Source organism: Ailuropoda melanoleuca, chromosome 11, assembly GCF_002007445.2.
Source record: "Ailuropoda melanoleuca isolate Jingjing chromosome 11, ASM200744v2, whole genome shotgun sequence".
NCBI classification, from domain to species: domain Eukaryota; kingdom Metazoa; phylum Chordata; class Mammalia; order Carnivora; family Ursidae; genus Ailuropoda; species Ailuropoda melanoleuca.
Window position 1 is genome coordinate 55,260,481 of NC_048228.1, and position 21,216 is coordinate 55,281,696.

General features: G+C 34.9%; 1 protein-coding gene across 1 annotated transcript in view; it reads right to left on the reverse strand.

Moving 5' to 3' along the window:
• Positions 1-6,942: 6,942 nt before the first annotated feature.
• The window catches only part of DCK (deoxycytidine kinase), a 29,065-nt gene continuing 14,791 nt past the window's right edge, over positions 6,943-21,216 (reverse strand). Inside the window, exons 3-7 of the mRNA XM_002919508.4 lie at positions 15,634-15,827; positions 14,275-14,422; positions 12,261-12,376; positions 11,380-11,470; positions 6,943-9,256 (exon numbers count right to left, since the gene is read on the reverse strand). Of these exons, the coding sequence (XP_002919554.1) occupies positions 9,230-9,256; positions 11,380-11,470; positions 12,261-12,376; positions 14,275-14,422; positions 15,634-15,827 (576 nt within the window). The 3' untranslated portion in view covers positions 6,943-9,229. The remainder of the gene's footprint in view (positions 9,257-11,379; positions 11,471-12,260; positions 12,377-14,274; positions 14,423-15,633; positions 15,828-21,216) is intronic.

Genomic DNA, 21,216 nt, shown 5'->3' on the forward strand with positions numbered 1-21,216 from the left:
ATGCCTTGCCCAAAACTAGACAGTAAGTGGCAGGGCCAGGATTTGAAGCCAGCTCTCTGTCTTTGGAGGCTGTATTATTATTATTATTATTGTTATTATTATTATCTAAAGATTTTATTTATTTATTTGACAGAGCGAGAGAGCACAAGCAGGGGGAGCAGTAGAGGCAGAGGGAGAAGCAGGCTCCCCACTGAGCAGAGAGCCCAATGTGGGGCTCGATCCCAGGACCTTGGGATCATGACCTGAGTTGAAGGCAGACACTTAACCTACTGAGTCACCCAAGCGCCCCTGGAGCCTATATTCTTAACCAATACTGACTCTGTGATGTTAAAAATATTACAAATAAATTCTTAATAATGACTGTTGGTACGTACCAGATGTAAACATAACAGAACACAGTGTTTTGGTGTGTGCTTTTTTAAAAAATTATAACCAGAACCTTCCATACTCAGTAGTGCCTTCAAAGTAACCACACCAAGAGGTTATATATTTAGTTTAGAGTCTGCCATTAGTCAAAACATTTGAATTAGCAAAAAACATACGAATTTCATTCACATATATTTCATAAACTTAAGAAAAGAGATCTGAGAGTCTTACTATTACCTTCTTTTATGGTCCAAAGCAGTTTTTTTCCAGTTTTACTACCCATTTTATTCACTAAACTGTCATTAAATGATTTATGGTCATAAAACAAACAAACACATTATTATATCCAGTCACAAAAAAAGAACCTGAATCACATTTTTGAATATCTGACTCAGACTCTAAACTCAGATCTAAGAGTGTTTTGAATAATGACAGAATCTTGGAAATAAACATATAGTCTCTCAAGGTAACTATTCTGAAGAGGACACTATTCAATTGTCTGTTTCAGGCCAGTCTGTTAAGTTAGTTACCATACTGAACAGATTCATTTCATTAACTAATCCAGCAACCAGTTCATGTCAACAATCAGCAAAATAATAACTTATGCCCATATTGGCTATTCTGTTCCCAAGCCAGATAGCTAGTATTCTAAGCACTGTATAACTTAACAAAATAGCATTTCTGTGCCAAGTGGAGCATAAATTGTTTTGTAACATTATACAATTCCTAATTTACTCTAAATTACTCTAAACATAAAGTGATTCCACTCCAGCTGACCATAACAGCAAGGACAAAATGGCAGTTTTAAGAGATGCTTTACCTTTGAATGAACCTTATTAGTTTTAAACAAGCAATGATGGTAAAAACAGTGCATACATACACATATAGATATAATCAGTATCACCAAACCAGCATCACCACCATTTTGAAATGATGCCAATCAACATTAAGAGGTGATAAGTCTAGGGGCACCTGGGTGGCTCAGTTGGTTAAGCAACCAACTCCTGATTTTGGCTCAGGTCATGATCTCAGGGTTGTGAGGTCCGGCCTGCATCAGGCTCTGCACTCAGTGTGGAGTCTGATGGCGGCTCTCTCTTTCCCCCCACCCTCCCGTCCCTCCCCTGCTGCATGCCTGCATGTGCACACTCTCAAATAAATAAAAAATCTTAAAAAAAAAAAAAAGGTGATACATCTCAGAAGAATGGTCAATCAAAGATCAGGTTTTGACTACTTCTATTACTCAACCACTTTCTTGATTTTAGTTTTGTTAAGTAAATCTTTCTTCCTGGAAAAATAATCATGTCTGAGCTCCATGTAGATCCATAGAATAGTAAAAATAAATGTAAGCTTCTTTGTATATACAATTGCTAAATAAATGGCCAACAGTTTGGCAAGACAGCCCTTAATATAAAGTCTAATGAGTAAACATTAGAAAATTAAATTCCCTGTCAACCTGCTAATAAGCATAATTATCTAACCAAGTACTATCCCATAAAAAAAAAAAAAACAATTGGTATTCCTCAATCAAATACTTAGAGAAGCAGCAGGGAGTTGTATGGCGGACTTTCTTATAGTAAAATAATTCTAAAAGGCCTTTTGATTACCTATATTTAATCCAGAAGCACATTTCTTCCCCCCACATTTGAACACATAAAATACCACTCAATGAAGTATTTATTAATCGATTAATGTTTTTTCTCTAGCAATAAAAAAGACCTCTCAATCAACTCCTCTATCTATTTCCAAGGACTCACCATCAAAATTATTTTGCTTGGATTATAGCCAGAGCAGAGGAAAGAATCAAGTATATAATGACCTCATGTGGCAAATGACTATAACTACTGGTTTAACTATGAAATAATCATGGGCTTTATTAAACTACTTTTGTTATCAAATTTTTGTTTTTAAATTGCTATTAGAGGGGCGCCTGGGTGGCACAGCGGTTAAGCGTCTGCCTTCAGCTCAGGGCGTGATGCTGGTGTTGTGGGATCGAGTCCCACATCAGGCTCCTCTGCTGGGAGCCTGCTTCTTCCTCTCCCACTCCCCCTGCTGTGTTCCCTCTCTCACTGGCTGTCTCTCTCTCTGTCAAATAAATAAAATCTTTAATAAATAAATAAATATATAAATAAATAAATTGCTATTAGAAACAGGCATTAAATACTGTCCAGAATTAAGGAAGAAGAGAAAAATGACCTTAGATACAAAGAGCAGAGGTTAAAAAGAACAAAAACAAAAAAAAAGCAGAGGTAAAAATAGTCATTATTAACTAAATATAATGAACCTACATGATAGAGTCAAGTATTTGAATTCTTGTTTCAGCTTTGTTAATTTTTGTGGGATCTTGAGAAATCTCTTAGCCTCTCAAATCCATGAAACGGTGGTAAATTCTGTCTCCTACAGACTTGTGAGGCTAGAATGGTTATATGAAAGGATTTTATAACATATTATATGGTACTTTTATCTTACTTATGGTACTTACTATTCTACATATAAAATATTTTTAGCTCATCATAAAAACTAAACCAAAAACCAAAGTACTGTTACCTAGTTTGACTTGTAATTGTCACCTTTTATTCTAGTGCAGAGGACACTGATTGGTATAGGACTTATATACTAGGCATAGAACTAAAATTAAATAAATTCAAAGAACAGCCATATTACTAATAAACTTCCTTGAGGATGGTCTTAATTCTTAAAAATAAAAAACCACACTTCAATATTTACCAATTTAAAATCTGCCAAAGCAGAACTCGGGTGTTAATTTTTTGTGAAATCCCTGAACCAAATCCCCATCTTCCTTGATATATTCTGAGGACAATATCATATTAAGAATTCATAACTCGGGGCACCTGAGTGGCTCAGTTGGTTAAGTGTCTGACTCTTGATCTCAGCTCAGGTCTTGATCTCAGGGTCATGAATTTCAAGCTCCTCATTGGGCTCCAACACTGGGTGTAGAGCCCGCTTAAAAAAAAAAAAAAAGAATTTGTAAGTCAATAAACATACAATTATAGAGCTGCAGCCACAATCATCTAAAAAATGGTGGGAGTAGGGAAAACTTACTCAAATTCAAATTACATACCTATCACTCACTGTCTTTATTCCTGAAAGCACTGTCACTAAGTAAAAAGTTTTATTTTTTTTTCAAGATTTTATTTATTTGACAGAGAGAGAGTGCAAGCAGGAGGAGAGGCAGGCAGAGGGAGAGGGAGAAGCAGGCCCCCTGCGGTGCAGAGAGCCCAACGCTGGGCTCAATCCCAGGGCCCTGGGATCATGACATGAGCCAAAGGCAGACGATTAACCAACTGAGCCACCTAGATGCCCCACTAAGTAAAATGCTTTAAATGAAAATTTTTCCCATTAATTTTAATAGGACATGTTATGTTATATACCAAGATTACAGGATATTATAAACCAAGATAACAAAAAAGCAACAACTGAATAATAAGAACAAGTTTATAAGCAATAGACAATATGGATAATATATATATTGTAAAAAAGGTTGACTATACTTGCCAAGATGGAAAACTTGGTAGTGGGTGTGGTTAGTGGAGAAGAGGAATAAAGAAATCATTCTTTGGAAAATAAATTCTGCTTTCTATACCATGTCTCCCCACCAATTTTCCACCCTTCTGGGGACTAATGACTCAAACCACACTTAAAATTAACTTATAACACAACATAAAAAAAACCTTTAGGGAACTTCAAAACACATGGAAGTGCCATCTGCACATAACAGACTAGAGTCCTAGAAGACGTAACCTCTTCATTCCTCTCATTTGACATACTTACACAAAGCAAAAAAACCTGATGCATAATTCACGTTTTAAAAATGATAACCTCTGTACAGAAAGTGTTAAGTAATTTAGTATGTTTTTACTTGAGATTGTAATGCTTAAATATTGATTTTTATTGCTTGTTTAGTGTATTTTGGTGTACAGAAAGTCTTGGTACCCAAAGAGAAAAAAGGTTGATTGTCTGTAGAGTGATATAACTTTCCAAGACATATTATGGCAAAAAGTTATTAAATGAACAGTTCTTATGGGGGAAGACTGGATTTGGCATTACTAATCTCAGTACTAATACACTTTATAATTAATGACATTGTAAGGAACTGCACAAAATAAGGAAAAAAATTAATTCAACTAACTGAAGATGAGAAAAAATTTCATCTTACAAGTAAATTCTTAAAAAAAAAACCCCCAAAAACCCGTATTCGGATAGCCTCAAAAAGCCTCCAAAGTGTTACTAAACCTAAGTAGCTCAGGCCTCTAGGAAACACAAAATTATCCAACTTCAAGGCTTAATACAGGGGCGCCTGGGTGGCACAGTTGTTAAGCGTCTGCCTTCGGCTCAGGGCATGATCCCAGTGTTCTGGGATCGAGCCCCACATCAGGCTCCCCCATTAGGAACCTGCTTCTTCCTCTCCCACTCCCCCTGCTTGTGTTCCCTCTCTCGCTGGCTGTCTCTCTCTGTCAAATTAATAAATAAAAATCTTAAAAAAAAAAAGACTTAATACAAAGCTAATCAAGACAGTATGATATTGGCAAAAGAATAGACAAACATATCAATGTGTACATCATCAGTGATCTTTAACAAAGGAGCAAAAGACAATACAGTGAAATGAAGATTATCTTTCTAACAAATGGTGATGGAACAACTGGACATCCACAAACAAAAAAAAGGAATCTAGACACTGACCCTACACCCTTCACAAAAATTAACTCAAAATGGATCATAGGCCTAAATGTAAAATGTAGTTCTAAAACTCCTAGAAGATAACAGAGGAGAAACCCTAGATGACCTTGGGTATGGCAATGACTTTTTAGAAACAACACAAGACAAAAAAAAAAAAAAAAGAAACAACATAAGATATAATCCATAAGAGAAATAATTAATAAGCTGGATTTCATTAGAATTAAAAATTTCTGCTCTGTGAAAAACAACGTCAAGAGAGTAAGATAAACCATGGACTGGGAGAAAATATTTGCAAATGACACATCTGATAAAGGACTTTTATCTAAAATATACGAAGAGGGGCGCCTGGGTGGCACAGCGGTTGAGCGTCTGCCTTCGGCTCAGGGCGTGATCCCAGCGTTATGGGATCGAGCCCCACATCAGGCTCCTCCGCTATGAGCCTGCTTCTTCCTCTCCCATTCCCCCTGCTTGTGTTCCCTCTCTCGCTGGCTGTGTCTATCTCTGTCAAATAAATAAAAAAAATCTTTAAAAAAAAATAAATAAATAAAAAATAAAATAAAATATACGAAGAACTCTTAAACTCAATAAGAAAATGAACCCAATTAAAAGTGGGCAAAAGATCTTAAAAGACACCTCACCAAAGATAGACAGATGGTGAATAAACATATGAAAAGATGGTTAATATCATGTCATTAGGAAATTGCAAATTAAAATGAGATACTACCATATACCTATTAGAATGGCCAAAATCCAAACCACTGACAACACCAAGTACTGGCAAGTTTGTGAGGCAACAGGAACTCACATTCATTACTAGTAAGATAGCAAAATGATACAACAATTTTGGGAGACAGTTACAAAGTTTCTTAAAAACCTAAACACACTCTTACCATACAATCCAGCAATTGCACTCCTTGGTATTCACCCAAGTGACCTGAAAACTTTTGTCCACACAAAAGTCTACAAACAGATGTTTAGAGCAGCTTTATTCATAACTGCCAAAACTTGGAAGCAACCCAGATGTCCTTCAGCAGGGGAGTGGATAACTATGGTACATCGAGACAATGGATTATTCAGTGCTCAGGAAAAAAAAAAAAAAACAAGCTATCAAGCCATGAAAAGAAGCCATGGAGGAAACTAAATGCAAATTACTAAGTGGGAGCCAATCTGAAAAGTCAACACACTGAATGCTTCCAACTAAATGACGTTCTGGAAAAGGCAAAACTATGTAGACAATAAAAAGATTGGTGGTAGCCAGAGGTTGGGTAGGGGTGATGAACAAGCACAGACGATTTTTGGGGCCGTAAAACTATTCTGTATGATACCACAGCAGTGGATATATGTCATTATTCATTTGTCAAAACCCACAAATGCACAACACTGAATAAACCTTAATGTAAACTATGGACTTCGAGTGATAATGTGTCGATGTAGGTTCATTGATTAAAACAAGAGTACCACTCTGGTGGGAGATGTTGATAGTGGGAAAGGTTGTACAAATATGGGAGAAAAGAATATATGGGAACTGTACTTCCTACTTAATTTTGCTGTGAACTTAAAACTGCTCTAAAAAATAAAGTCTATTTTAAAAAGTTAAAAGAGAAAGAGACTGATAAAATCCAAATAAGGTCTGTACTCTGGTTTAGCATTTCTGGAGGAAATAAATTTATATCTCTCTATAAAAAATACTTTGAGACTCTTTGTCCTTTAAAATATGACAGACCTAATTTCTAGGGGGTTCAGTATATAGTGCTCAAATTTTCAGACATAGATGAAAATATTCTGATGAGGGAATGTTTGCACAATTAAAATTACCTTCTTAAAAGAGTCAACTATAAAAATTAGTACATAGAGTCTGATGTAAGATGATATATGGGAAATAAGATCCAATGAGATAATGCAGACCACTAGGCTCAATACTCTTATACCAACTCAATGGTACAGCTTTTATTTTGAGTCATAACAAACAAATTTTTTAAGCTTTTATTCAGTTCTACAGACTTAAAAAAGGCATTAAGTTATTAAACATTTCTAGAGGTTACTAAAAATCTCTAAATTATGTCTTCACTTAAAAAAGTCAATGTTATTTAAACCACTGTCACCTTTTTATATTCAAAAGTTTTTTCTTCAAAAGTAGAATTTTAATTTTAAAAAGATATAGTCATTTCAATGAGTATAGCTCCATCACAGTTCATGAGATTTATACTTATTTATTAAGCTAATATTTAGTAAGCAAATTCATTTGTATCAAACACAAACAAAAAAAACCCATACAATATCATGAGATAGTTTCAATATTCATGGTGAGTATAGGACTTGAAACAAAATCTCCCTCTCAAAGATCAGTGCATCTGGAATGTTTAACCTACAAAATTATCATCATTGATTATCAAAAAACCAAAACAAAAAACGACATTTTAAAAAGGAAAATGAGTTTCAAAGTCAAAGTGACTCTTCCCCTCATTTCAAAAACAGAATTCTTCCAAAATGTCAGGTAGAAAGGTTAAATGCATAGACGAGACACTGCACACCTTAACTAAACAAACTTGAAAATTTACCTACAGACGTAAAATGAATCCATGCAGATTTTTAAAAATTACAACTATTCTACCTCCTTGTCTTCTTTATTATTATATGTATTTCCTAATATACATTTAACAAAAATGATAATGCTTTCAAGGTACAGAACATATAAAACAAGATGATTTTTATCAGTAATTTGAAGGAAGAAAAAACCCTAAGGTACAACCCTACGGACAAGCGAAGCAAACTGAAGTGATGAGTGATCATGATGTCCTCCAAGTAGAAATGTGTGACTTTCGTTTAAACTTTAAAATAACAGGCTGCCAGGCTGTCTGGCTGCTCAGTCAGAAGAGCATGCAACTCTTGATCTTGGTGTTGTGAGTTGGGGAACCACGCTAGGTACAGAGATTACTAAAAAAATAAATAAAGAAAAAAAATAAAATAAAATAGCAGGCTGCCTGATTAATCCATACAGTAAGGAAAGCAGGGTAGGGCGGGAAGTAAGAGCGGGGATAAAAGAGACCACACTGCTAAGAAGATAATCTACCTTGTCTTCAGTTTCTCTTTTGACTTCTCACCAAGTATCAAGGTAAAGAAAAACTACTCATTCCCAGTACAGGGTCAACAAAAAATAAAATAGAAAAACTTATCCCTTGCTATGTTCCACTAAATTTTTACCTATAAAAATGAGAAATTTAGGGAAAACTATACTTTCACCTCAAATGAGTTAAAGACAATCATATTTTAAATCAATCTTCTAACTATAGGAGTAATATTCCATTCTAAAAGAATGGTCTGAGAGAAAGTAGGTAACTATTTTAAGCTCCATATAAATTGAATCTTTATACTCATTTATCTCTTAAGTATAGAAACATTTTAAGTTATCATTTCCTCTTTAAACCTCTAAAATCCCATGCAAAAAGATGCAGTCTCACCCATACCACAAATGTGGAAACAAAATCAGAAAAAAAGATTAAATATTGATAAGATAGGTTATAACATTACAAAATGGGAACAAAGTCTGACCTCCTTTATTAATGAGTTGTAGACACATTCATAAATATCAATGAGGTGATTAAATACTAAAGTGGTCTTATCTTCCACATAAATTAAGATGGAAGGGGAGACACTTGATCAAAAGTATTTAAAATAAAACTTCATAATCCTTTTTTAGGGATTCCTTAAATCCCACTTTTCAGCTTGGAATAGGTACACTAATTTACACAGGACACATTACCATTTACTATGTAATATTAAAGTTCTCAAGAAACTGGTCACCAGTGAAATAAGAAGCATGGGGGGCGGGGGGGGTGGAGAAGCCAACCTGCTGAGGAGAATAATAGAGGGGAAAGACAGAAGGAGGCTGGGTCCTTTATAATGTGATTTAGCCAGTACTTACTCTGGAACCATCTACCTCCAGAATATTTGTTGTGAGAGATAATTAGATGTCATTATTTTTCTAAAGCAAAAAAGAAAAGAGACTGCTCATCAATTTATATAGAATTCGTCAAAACAATTTTTTTTTCTTGGAACAAAATGTTAAAAAAAACTGGGTTTTCTAGAGAATTGTATGAATATTGAGCTACGAAGATACACAAAGCTGAAGTATCTGGAATCATTTGGCTGCCAGTAGTCTTCAGCAAAATCACAAAGTGCTCAAAAATTCTTTGACCTGAGGGGAGGAAATAAATATTAATGTAATTCCTTGACTAATTTGAAATGTCTAATATTCATCTCTATTTAATAGTATATAACAGCTGAAGACCCCAACTATATAAGTAACTCCATCACAAAGCCACAACATTTATTTTCAAAAGATATATTAATACTTCAGTAGTAAAAGATAAATGACCTAAAATGTCATTACAGGAGTTATTAAGTTTACATCTAAGATTGACACAGTTCTGTAACAGCCATAACACATATTTCATAATTGCTTTATAACATAGACCACTGACATGCAGCTTTAGCACCAAAGTAATTGCGATGGTTTAAACAACTCTGAAAGATCCAGACATGTAAAATTTATAATTTTCCTAAAGCACAAATTTGAATCATGTCTACAAATCTGTAATGTTAAAATACAAGGAAAGGTCATGTAAGTCATGAATGAATCTAACCACTGACCAACACCACATTGCAAAAATATTCTGTTCTCTATAAATTCTAAATGACACAGTAATTCTTCTGAAGAAATGAAGATTATTGCCTTGTAAAAATACCTAAAAAATACCTAAAAAAGAAACACCTAAAAAATACCTATTGTAATAATGTTATATGGTGACAGATGGTGACTACTCTTACGGTGGTAAGCACTGCGTAATACATAGAATTGTTGAATCAGTATGTTGTATGCCTGAAACTATATATAACATTGTATGTCAGTTATGTATTTCAATAAGAAAAAGAAAGCCAACTACTAGAATTATTAATGAAAGTAAAAATAAACAATAACATTTAACGATGCTTCTTAGTCAAAATACAGAAGTGTTAGATAAAATTAAAAAGTAGTTTTACAGATTCACTCAGTTAAAATGTTGGTTGGCTGTTAGTATAAGAATGGCTGATTTAATTTTATTTCATTTATTTTCATAGTATCATGAATGAATTATATCCTATACTTTTTTTTTTTTTTAAAGATTTTATTTATTTATTGGACAGAGATAGAGACAGCCAGCGAGAGAGGGAACACAAGCAGGGGGAGTGGGAGAGGAAGAAGCAGGCTCACAGTGGAGGAGCCTGATGTGGGGCTCGATCCCACAACACCGGGATCACGCCCTGAGCCAAAGGCAGACGCTTAACTGCTGTGCCACCCAGGCGCCCCAATATCCTATACTTTTAACACCATTATGATATGAAGAGATCATCTGAATTTTCCACATATGCTTTACTTTATTTATATCATGAGAAAAACAACTATAAGCTACAGAGTAGTTAATAATAAACATTGAGATTTTCAAAATTCTTGATATCGTCCTTTAAGAATGTCAGGTTCCTATTATAGTAAATAGCAGGCATTTTACGAAGGAGGGGAAAAAAATTAAATTTCTCTTAAAACTAAACAAACCAAAAAAATGTGGCTTAGTCTTTAGATCTTGGATCATCACTAAGTTAATTAACATGGAAAGTGGGATATTTATTATACAATTCTCATTACTATTCTCTCTCAAGTGTACATCAATAGGTTTTCTCCCAGTCCCTTTATCAATCCAGGCACCACTCATTAATAGAATATAATCAGCTCCCAAATATGTAGAGGATAGATGAACTGTGATTAAGAAAATGACTCAATGATCAGGCAATGAGGGTTCATCACTGACAAGGTTCCACATATAAGTCAAAACTAAAAATCCTTTAATCTCAACACTTTAGCTAATATAAAAACGGATGAAATCTTTATCCTACAACTTCTAATATCTTCCACACTGAATTTAGTTGAAAAAGATAAATTTCACAAGAAGTTTATTATTCAAGTACCTAAAGATTAGTGATAGAGGGAAGAGGGGAAGAAGAGGGAACAAAGCAGAGGAGAAAGGGGTGAGCAAGAACTTTTGTTAATGTGGTTATCCCTATACTACAGATAAAGGGACTGAACCTCCTCATTCTAGGTAAGGCCACAAAGCTAGAATTTAAAGTTAGGATTAGAATCCGAGGTCTAAATCCCTCTAAAGCTCTTAACTATTTCTTACTGTAATTTTATGTATTCTTTTCTGTTAGAAAATTGTTTTCTCACAAGTTACACTTTTCTAGATAAGACAAAACAAATGTTAGTGTATAGCCTTTGTGTAAATCTACCTTTTCAATCAGACCGTCGTGTTTATCTTTAAAATCTTCATTAATATCCAGTGTTAAGATAGGGATTTCTTGTAGAAAATCAAAGTTGGTTCTGTTTTTTAAAAAAAAAGAGAGAGATGAACAAAATAACTAGAAAAAGCAATAAATAAAGACAAGCACTAAAAACTCACTCTTATACTATCTTTGGAAAATCAAAATGCTGTCGATCATTTTATATTAAATTTATCCAGCACGCACTTTATCTGGAAGCCCCTTTCTTTCTCCCCTAGACTTACTATTATATAATAATACTAATAATATCTAAAAATCTCAAGTATAAAATACATAAAGCTAGGCATTGTGACATGTAATTCTTCTAAAAAACCAAAAACTTCCCATAAAGTAAGGAATGTTTGCATTTTGAAGATAAGAAAACTAAAGCTCAGGGAAGTCACTCTGAGGCCCAGAGGGTACCTAAGTTTACACACTAAGAAATCTGGATTTGACCCAAGATCTGACTAATGACGACAAAGTCCATGCTCTTAACATCTATGCTATACTACCTCCAAGCCTTGACCTAAAAAATAAATTTGCAGTATCTTATCTTAAATTCTCTCTGAAAGGGAGAACATAAGTAATGCACACAGAAATATTTCCTACCTCGTCACTTAAATTCCATATATTATGCTATCTGTACCATTGGAGGAGATTAGCTATAAAAATTTTTAGAAAATAGGATCTCATTACATTAAAAAGAAAGAAAATTCACACCTAATTCTGGGAGATCCTATAATATTAGTTTAAAATAAAAATAGCTGAAAATGAAAATCTGTACATGTTTTAGATTAAAATTTGATAAAGGTCTTTAAAATAAATAGTAAATAAGAATAAGGAAGTCTTACTTCAGTGTTCTATGCAGTAGCCAGCTCTCATGTTTATAGTGAAGCTTCTCTAAATATTCAAGAGGAATGCCTTGTTCTTCATTTCTTCCCCGTAAATATATCCTATTCAAGCATTTCTAAAAGCAATCAATAAGAAAGGGGTTGGGGGCAAGGAACAATTATTCTTGTCTGCGGCCATTAAATTTTTCTTCTCTAGTGTCTTTTTAGTTATGCTAGCCAAAATCTCCATTTATTCCTTCTAGAAAGTTGAAATATTTCATTTTTCCCTCCCTGTACTTTCCAACCATTTGGTGGCTCTACACCAAGTAGTACTTTCAGAATAAGACTATAAACTTAACGAGATCCATACTTAAAAAATACTGTATAAAATAAGTTTGGTAAAAAGTTCAATATAGAAACTGTGCTTCAAAATTCATTATAATCCTCTTTTCAAACACTTAAATGATCCTACAATCAAAAGATATTATAAATAATATTGATGAAATGAAAGTTTTGTGTTTAGACTTTAAGATACTGACTGTATTTTCTAACAAAATGAAATTATTAGTATTACATTCTGCATTTGCATTTACTATTTTCGTAATAAAAAACAAAAAATTCTTTTCAAAACTAAAAGTGAATTTCAAAATTGTTGTTAAATTCTGGCTTCCTTGATATTAAAAAGAAGAACAAAATCATCACTTGGAATCAGAAACCTAGTTTCTTTGAAAATTCAGCTTCAATAGCAATACAGCATTCTTTCAGGCTAGAAGTTATGACATTTATATTCAACAGAGCTTATCTACTTTGTAGCTTAGGGAAGATACAGGAATAAAAAACAGAAAAACTGTATTGTAAGCACGAAAACCAGAAATTTGTTAATAAAGTAAGCACTTATTTAGGTTAGCTTTATGAAAAGAATCCACTTCCTGGATTCATTACATAATTTCAAATATAAACAAGAATGGGGGCGTCTGGGTGGCTCAGTCAGTTAAGATCTGCCTTCTGCTCAGGTCATGATCCCAGGGTCCTGACATGGAGCCCTGCATCAGGCTCCCTGCTCAGCAGGGCAACCGCTTCTCCCTCTCCCCACCACTCGCGCTCCCTCTCGCTATCTCTCTCTCTAATATCTTAAAAAAAAAAAAAAAAAAAAAGAATGGCTATGTTATCACCTATCATGAAAGGCTCATTTTCAAGTAAGCTCCCTTAATTGAAAATGGAAAGGGTCCTCTATGTCTCCTCTCACCTGAAGCTGCTATCCAGTCCAAGCCATGAACAAACAAAAGATTTCTTGAAATGGACTCCCATCAACTTTGCAATTCATTCACAAATATTTGCTGAGCTCCTGCTATGTACCTAGGCCCTGTTCTAGGCAATGGAAATTCAACAGTAATTAAAATACCCAGTCTCACACTAAGAAGCCTATATTCTAGGAGTTGCGTGAGCAAATTTTTAAATCTAGCTGTGATAGATAAGAGTCCTTGCAAAAGTTAGGAAGAAATAATGAAGAACAAAACTGAGGAAGCACAGAGGAGGGCCTAAAAGAGCAACTAGCCAAATTTGGGTTTCTTCTTTGCTGAGAAAAAGAGAATGCTTCTATCTACACAGTTACAAGTTTCTAATTTGGATGTGGGAAGTAGAGAGTAGGGAGTGGAGTTAAACTAATTTGCCTTCACTGCATACCACTAAAAAGACTTCTAAATATTACTTTAAATTGTCAATGGAGCAAGCAAATTTTTTTAAAACACTTTTTTTTGAAGAGTTTATTTATTTATTTGAGAGAGAGAGAGAGAGCATGAGCAGGGGGAGGGGCAGAGAGAGAGAGAAGCAGACTCCCCACTGATCAGGGAGCCCAACTCATGGCTCTGACTCAGGATTGATCCTGGGATTCTGGAATCATGACCTGAGCTGGAGACAGATGTTTAACCAACTGAGCCACCCAGGGATTCTGGAATTATGACCTGAGCTGAAGACAGATGTTTAACCAACTGAGCCACCTAGGCACCCCAGGAAGCAAATTTCTATTGAGTCTCACCTCTGGAGTGGCTCGAAGATAAATGATTCCATCCAGTACAAGGCTTTGGCCAAACTGTTGATTCATCCAATCATGCCAGTCTTGATAAATTGTCCACTCTGTTTCATTCATGCATTCAGATTCATACAAATTAGATGCAAAGACATACCTGAAAGAGAGTCTACATCAAAACATAATTCCTTTCCAAAAAACACAAAGAAATAGAAAAGAGAAAATAAATCTACTAAATGGACATGGAACATTCTCCCAAAATCCAAGGTAGATAATGCCTTAGCAGAAAAAAAATCAACAGAATATCTCCAACTACAAGAAATATATTCTTGGCCAGCAGTTCTCAAAAATGTAGTGTAAGGACCACTGGACGTCCCCAAGATCTTTCCACGGGTTCCATGAGAGGCCAGATTACTGTATATACAATACTTCAACCAAAAGAACATGGTACACACATTGAATATAGAAGCATAAATGAGAATCCAGCTGTCTCCCATTAAGTTAGACATTAAAGAGATTTGCAAAAATATAAAACAATCCTCTTCTCGCTAATTTTTTTGTTTTGAAAAATATAATTTTTGTAAGTATGTTATTTATGCTAATATTTAATAGGTTTATTATAACTAATTTTAAATAAATTAGTAAATGTTCTTTATATTTCTCATCTTAATTTTTTTTTAAAGATTTTATTTATTTATTTGAAAGAGTGAGTGAGAAAGAGAGCATAAGCAAGTGGAGGGGGGAGAAGCAGACTCCCCTGCTGAGCAGGGAGCCCGATGTGGGATGGGGCTCCATCCCAGGACTCTGGGATCATGACCTGAGCCGAAGGCAGTCACTTAACCAACTGAGCCACTCAGTCACCCCTCTCAATCTTAATTTTTAATAACATAAATATCAGTAAGACACAAAGCCCTTTGGGCTCTTTAATTTATTAAGAATGGAAAGGGATCCTGAGACCAAAGTTTGAGAACACTTGTTCTGAACCAACTCTCTAGCTTAAAAGAATCCTTGCATAAGCAGGGTAACTCTAAGGCCCCTTGGAGATTTTTGATCTTGCTCAAGATGCAAGTCTTGAATACAGATCCAGATTTAACCACAGTAGATAAAAATTTTAAGAGGGTTGGAAGAAAAAAAACTTCTCTGCAAATCTGAATGAGATGGCTATCATATTCCCCAAAGTTTCCATGGAAGCTAACAATTATTAATGCCAGAACTTCTCTAATGCCATTATTACCAAACTGCTAATAATGTTGCATCTCAGATCCTCAACACAGCCTCTCTTATTACTTTGATTACCAGGAAACAGAAAAAAAATTCCAGTCACAAGCCATGATTCCAGAATGACAAGGGCAAGTCATTTATATATACCTGTCACTATATATAGATCGTTCAAAAAATAATACAGGTTTCTCTGCATCTTTGAGCTTGCCATCAAGACAGGCAAGCTGGGCTCGTATTCGACTGAGGCAGGCATATGACTGGAACGTAAAAGACCATCGTTCAGGTTTTTCGTACATCATCTGAAGAACATTTCCACCACTTTCCTGAGACGTCGTCAGTTCCTATTTTGAATTTGAAAAAAGGAACAAAAAGCAAAATTAATAATCAATAGGGCTATTTAAATTTTTTAGAAAACTCAAAAAGAGAAGTTAGATAAATAAATGGATCACAATTAGCAAAACCAAGGTCCTCATCCTCCTGCTCTTTCCCATTGCAGTTTTCAGGTTGCCTGAGGTCTGGAGGAACCTCAAAGGCTAGCTTAACCATCAGTTCCTTAGAGTTTTTATACAAATTTATACACAAACTAAAAGCCTATGGCAGAAAATACTCGTTTAGCCCTTTGAAAAATCTGAATTAGTTGTCAATATTTATTTAACTCTTTTTAAGGTTTTATTTATTTATTTGCCAGAGAGAGAGAGAGAGAGACCACAGCAGGGAGAGTGGCAGGCAGAGGGAGAGGGAAAGGGAGAAGCAGGCTCCCAGAGGAGCGGGGAGCCCGATGCGGGGCTCGATCCCAGGACCCCAGGATCACGCCCTGGGCCAAAGGCAGACACTTAACGACTGAGCCACCCAGGCGCCCCTCTAGGTAAGTCTTCTAAGGCAAGGGAACAAAACCAAAAATAAATTATTGGGACTACACCAAAATAAAAAGCTTTTGCAAAGCAAAGGAAACCATCAACAAAACAAAAAGGCAATCTATTGAATGGAAGAAGATATTGGCAAATGATATATCCGTCTGATAAGGGGTTAATACCCAAAATATATTTAAAAACTCATACAACTCAACACCAAAAAACCTAATCTGATTAAAAAATGGACAGAGGACCTAAATGGACATTTTTCCAAAGAAGACATACAGATGGCCTAAAGACACATGAAAAGATCCTCAACATCACTCATCATCAGGGAAGTGCAAATCAAAATCACGAGATATTACTTTATACCTGTCAGAATGGCAAAAATCAAAAAAGATAATATGTGTTGGCAAGGATGTAGAGCAAAAGGAATCCTCATACACTACTGGTGGGAATGTAAATTGGTACAGCCACTGTGGAAAACAGTAGGGAGGTTCCTCAAAAAATTAAAAATAGAATGACCATATGATTCAGTAATTCCACTACTGGGTATTTATACAAAGAAAACAAAAACACTAATTCAAAAAAATATATGCACCCCTCTGTTTATTGCAGCATTATTTACAATAGCCAAGATATAGAAACAACCTAAGTGTCCACCAACAGATGAATGGATAAGGAAAATGTGATATATATATAAAATATAATAAGATACAAAAATATAAATAAAAATACATATAGCAGAAATCACACAGCCAAAAAAAAGGATGAGGTTATGCCATCTGTGACAATATGGATGGACCTAGAGGATATTACGTTAAGTGAAATAATTCAGAGAAAGGCAAATATATGATTTCACTCATATATGTGGAATCTGAAAAAAAAATGAATAAAAAAATAAACAAAATACAGAATCAAATCTATAAATACAGAGAACAAACTGATGGCTGCCAGCAGGGAGGAGGATGGGAGATGGGCAAAATGAGTGTAGGGGAGTGGGAGATACAAGCTTCTGGTTCTGGAATAAGTAAGTCACAGGAGTAAAGGGCACAGTATAGGGAATATAGTCAATGATAGTGTAATAGTGTTGTATGGTGCCAGGTGGTAAATACACTTGTGGTGAACAGTATAAGACATAGATTTGCTGAATCACTATGCTATACAACTGAAATTAAGGTAACATTGTGTGTCAACTATACTCAAATGAAAAAAAAAAATTTTTAAATGTGAAAAGCAAGCAATACTGTGCCTGTAGCTCCTCTCAATAAAAAATTACCTAAACCAAGTCACCCATGCTTCCATTAGGTGGGACATATGCTCTCCAGTTTATCAGTCCCTGTCATTCCCTGTTGATTCTCACAACAGACCTGATTTATTTGTCCAGCTACCTGGCCCCTCTAGGCATTTTAGGTCCCAATCTTCTAATAACGCAGAACAAGTCCTCCCTAAAATTTTGTGATTTCATAATCATATTGTTAGAACCAATATTTTTAGTTTAAGAAAAAAATATAGAATAAAAAATAAAGTAAAATCTCTGTAACCTAATTCTTTTTTTGAGAGAGAGAGAGATGGAGACCATGGGCAGGAGGGGCAGAGAGAGAGAGAGAGAGAGAGAGAGACTCCTCAAGCAGACTCCATGCTGAGTGTGGAGTCTAACATGGGGCTCAGTCACATGACCCTGAGATCACGACCCAAGCTGATACCAAGAGTAGGATACCCAACCAACTGTGTCACCCAGGTGCCCCAATCTCTGTAACCTTATAAATGAATTTGAAATAGCATCTAGAACTCATGAATTATTTTCCTTTCTATAAAATACAGTTTACCTAGCTCTGTCCACCAAAAGGCCTATAAACAATGACAACCTTTTAAGAATAAACATAAATGTCACCCAGATTATGATCTCTAAATACCATTTCCCACTGAAAGGATTTAGGGTCACATACCTGATTCCACATCTGAAGAAAGAAATGTACAAATGAGTTTAACATATCTTGTTCCAGGAAACAAGTAACTGATCAAATTCTGCTGAGGTTCTACCAAGGGCAAGGGAGCCAACATGTCAAAAAGATAGGACCCTTTGAACATCCCTGAATGGTGAATGGAAGGCAAAAATTTATAAATTCATAATACTAAAGAAAACCAGAAAACAAAAAATCCAAACTCTTCAATCATCTTTGGAGGTTGCTAGGTCACCAATTAATTACTCTGGAAATTTCTAGGTAGAAAGAAAAAATTACCCAAAATTTTATTCTGGCCCTCTCTACACAAGTGTTATTTCAGGTTAATGGAATAGATGAGGAAAAGGTCTTTTTTGACTGAAGAATCTCAGCTAACAGGCTTGATTATTAGAATATCACCTTTTCCAACACCAACTAATATATTAGAGTAGAGCAACAATCAGCAGTAGACCCTAAAATCATTAGAGAAAAGCTAATAGGGAATTTTATAACTTGTGAATTAGGCTGACAAAACCTGAACAGACCAGGGAAATGCAAATCAGAACGGACTGATTGATTTTAACCTCACAAAACACATCCTCCTGATGGAATGTGAAAGAAGAGACATATCAGCACCTAAGACTAGACGTCTAGCCAAAAAAGAACTAAAACCAAATCTAATCAAAGCTTTAGAGATCTAACTACAAATTTACAGGAAATACAGAGATTGAGAAACATGTTAAACTATACCACAGAGGTGCACTCAGCCAAGACCAGAATGACGGAAACTGTACAAGAACAAATGACCAGTTTCTTCAACTAATAAAATGCAAAGAAAAGAGGAAGAGGAACCAATAGATTAAAATTTGAAAGGCATATCAACTAAATATAACATGTGAACCTTGTTTGACTCTTGATATCAACAAACTATAAGAAAATTATGAGACAATAGCAAAATAGGAACATAAACTAGATGCGATGACACAGTGGAATTACTAATCTTTTAGATGCAGGGGTTTGTTTTTTTTTTTTTTTTAAAGAATCTTATTTTCTAGAGTTTCTATTGAGTCTTTAATTTCTACAGATAAATATATTATCCAGAACAGAGGTCGTCAAAGTGTGGCAGGGGAAAGCCTGAGGAGTTTCTGAGATTCTTGCAGGGGTCTACAAGGAAAAAAGCAAAACAAAACAAAACTACTTTAATAATAAATGTACCTTTTTCCATTCTCATTCTCTCATGAATATATAATTTTCTTTCTTTTTTTTTTTTTTAAGATTTTATTTATTTATTTGACAGAGAGAGACAGAGTAGAAACAGGGGGAGTGGGAGAGGGAGAAGCAGGCTCCCGGATGAGCAGGGAACCTCATGTGGGACTTGATCCCCGGACCCTGGGATCATGAACTAAGCAGAAGGCACATGCTTAACTGACTGAGCCATGCACTTGCCCTTAAGTATAATTTTCTAGAAGCTATGTAACACATGATATTGCAACAGTTTGAATGTAGAAGCAGATATGAGAACTCAGGTTTGCTAATAAGTCAGACATTAAGAGATGTGCAGAATGTAGGGGCGCCTGGGTGGCACAGCGGTTAAGCGTCTGCCTTCAGCTCAGGACGTGATCCCGGCGTTATGGGATCGAGCCCCACATCAAGGCTCCTCCGCTATGAGCCTGCTTCTTCCTCTCCCACTCCCCCTGCTTGTGTTCCCTCTCTCGCTGGCTGTCTCTCTCTCTGTCGAATAAATAAATAAAATCTTTAAAAAAAAAAAAAAAAAAAAAAAAGAGATGTGCAGAATGTAAAACAATGTCACTTTTCTCACTAAATTTTTTTTGAAAATATTTATGTTAACATGTAATGAGCCTACTACTGTGATTTTTAAATAAATTAGCTGATAAATTTTTAAAGTGTTTCAAGTTAAATTTCTAATATACTAAATATTGATAGACCTACTTAAAAGTCTTTGGTTCCTCAATAATCATAGAAGAGATATGTGCAGAGCATATGTCCCACCTAATGGAAGCATGGGTGACTTGGTTTAGGTAATTTTTACTGAGAGGAACTACAGGTACAGTATTGCTTGCTTTTCAAATTAAAAAAAAATTTTTTTTCATTTGAGTATAGTTGACACACAATGTTACCTTAATTTCAGTTGTATAGCATAGTGATTCAGCAAATCTATGTCTTATACTGTGCTCACCACAAGTGTATTTACCACCTGGCACCATACAACACTATTACACTATCATTGACTATATTCCCTATGCTGTGCCCTTTATTCCTGTGACTTACTTATTCCAGAACCAGAAGCTTGTATCTCCCACTCCCCTACACTCATTTTGCCCATCTCCCATCCTCCTCCCCGCTGGCAGCCATCAGTTTGTTCTCTGTATTTATAGATTTGATTCTGTATTTTGTTTATTTTTTTATTCATTTTTTTTTCAGATTCCACATATATGAGTGAAATCATATATTTGCCTTTCTCTGACTTATTTCACTTAACAATACCCTCTACCCAGAAATTTTTATTATTAGATTTTTATATAGTCTGATTAAAGTAGTTTATATTAGGGGATATCTAATTTAATATGTGGATTTTTTTTAAAAGAGACTTGTTATTCTAAATGAATCTCTAATTTGTAAAATATATAGGAGATAATTTTGAGCATTTGAGGACTGTCTATTGCCACTTCACTACTATACGTCAAAGTCAATAAATCCTACCATTCCACACTTATCATATCAAAATAAGAGGATGAACAAAAAGAAGCCACTGAAATTTCTTCCTTTTTGTGGCAAAATTCATTCTTTCTTTCACAGTAATAGAATATATTAGAGCACTTTAATATTGAAGTTGTCAGATTATGAAAGAAAAAACAAAACCCAGGACCTCCAGTTAAATTTGAATTTCAGATAAACAACAAATAATTTTTTAGTAT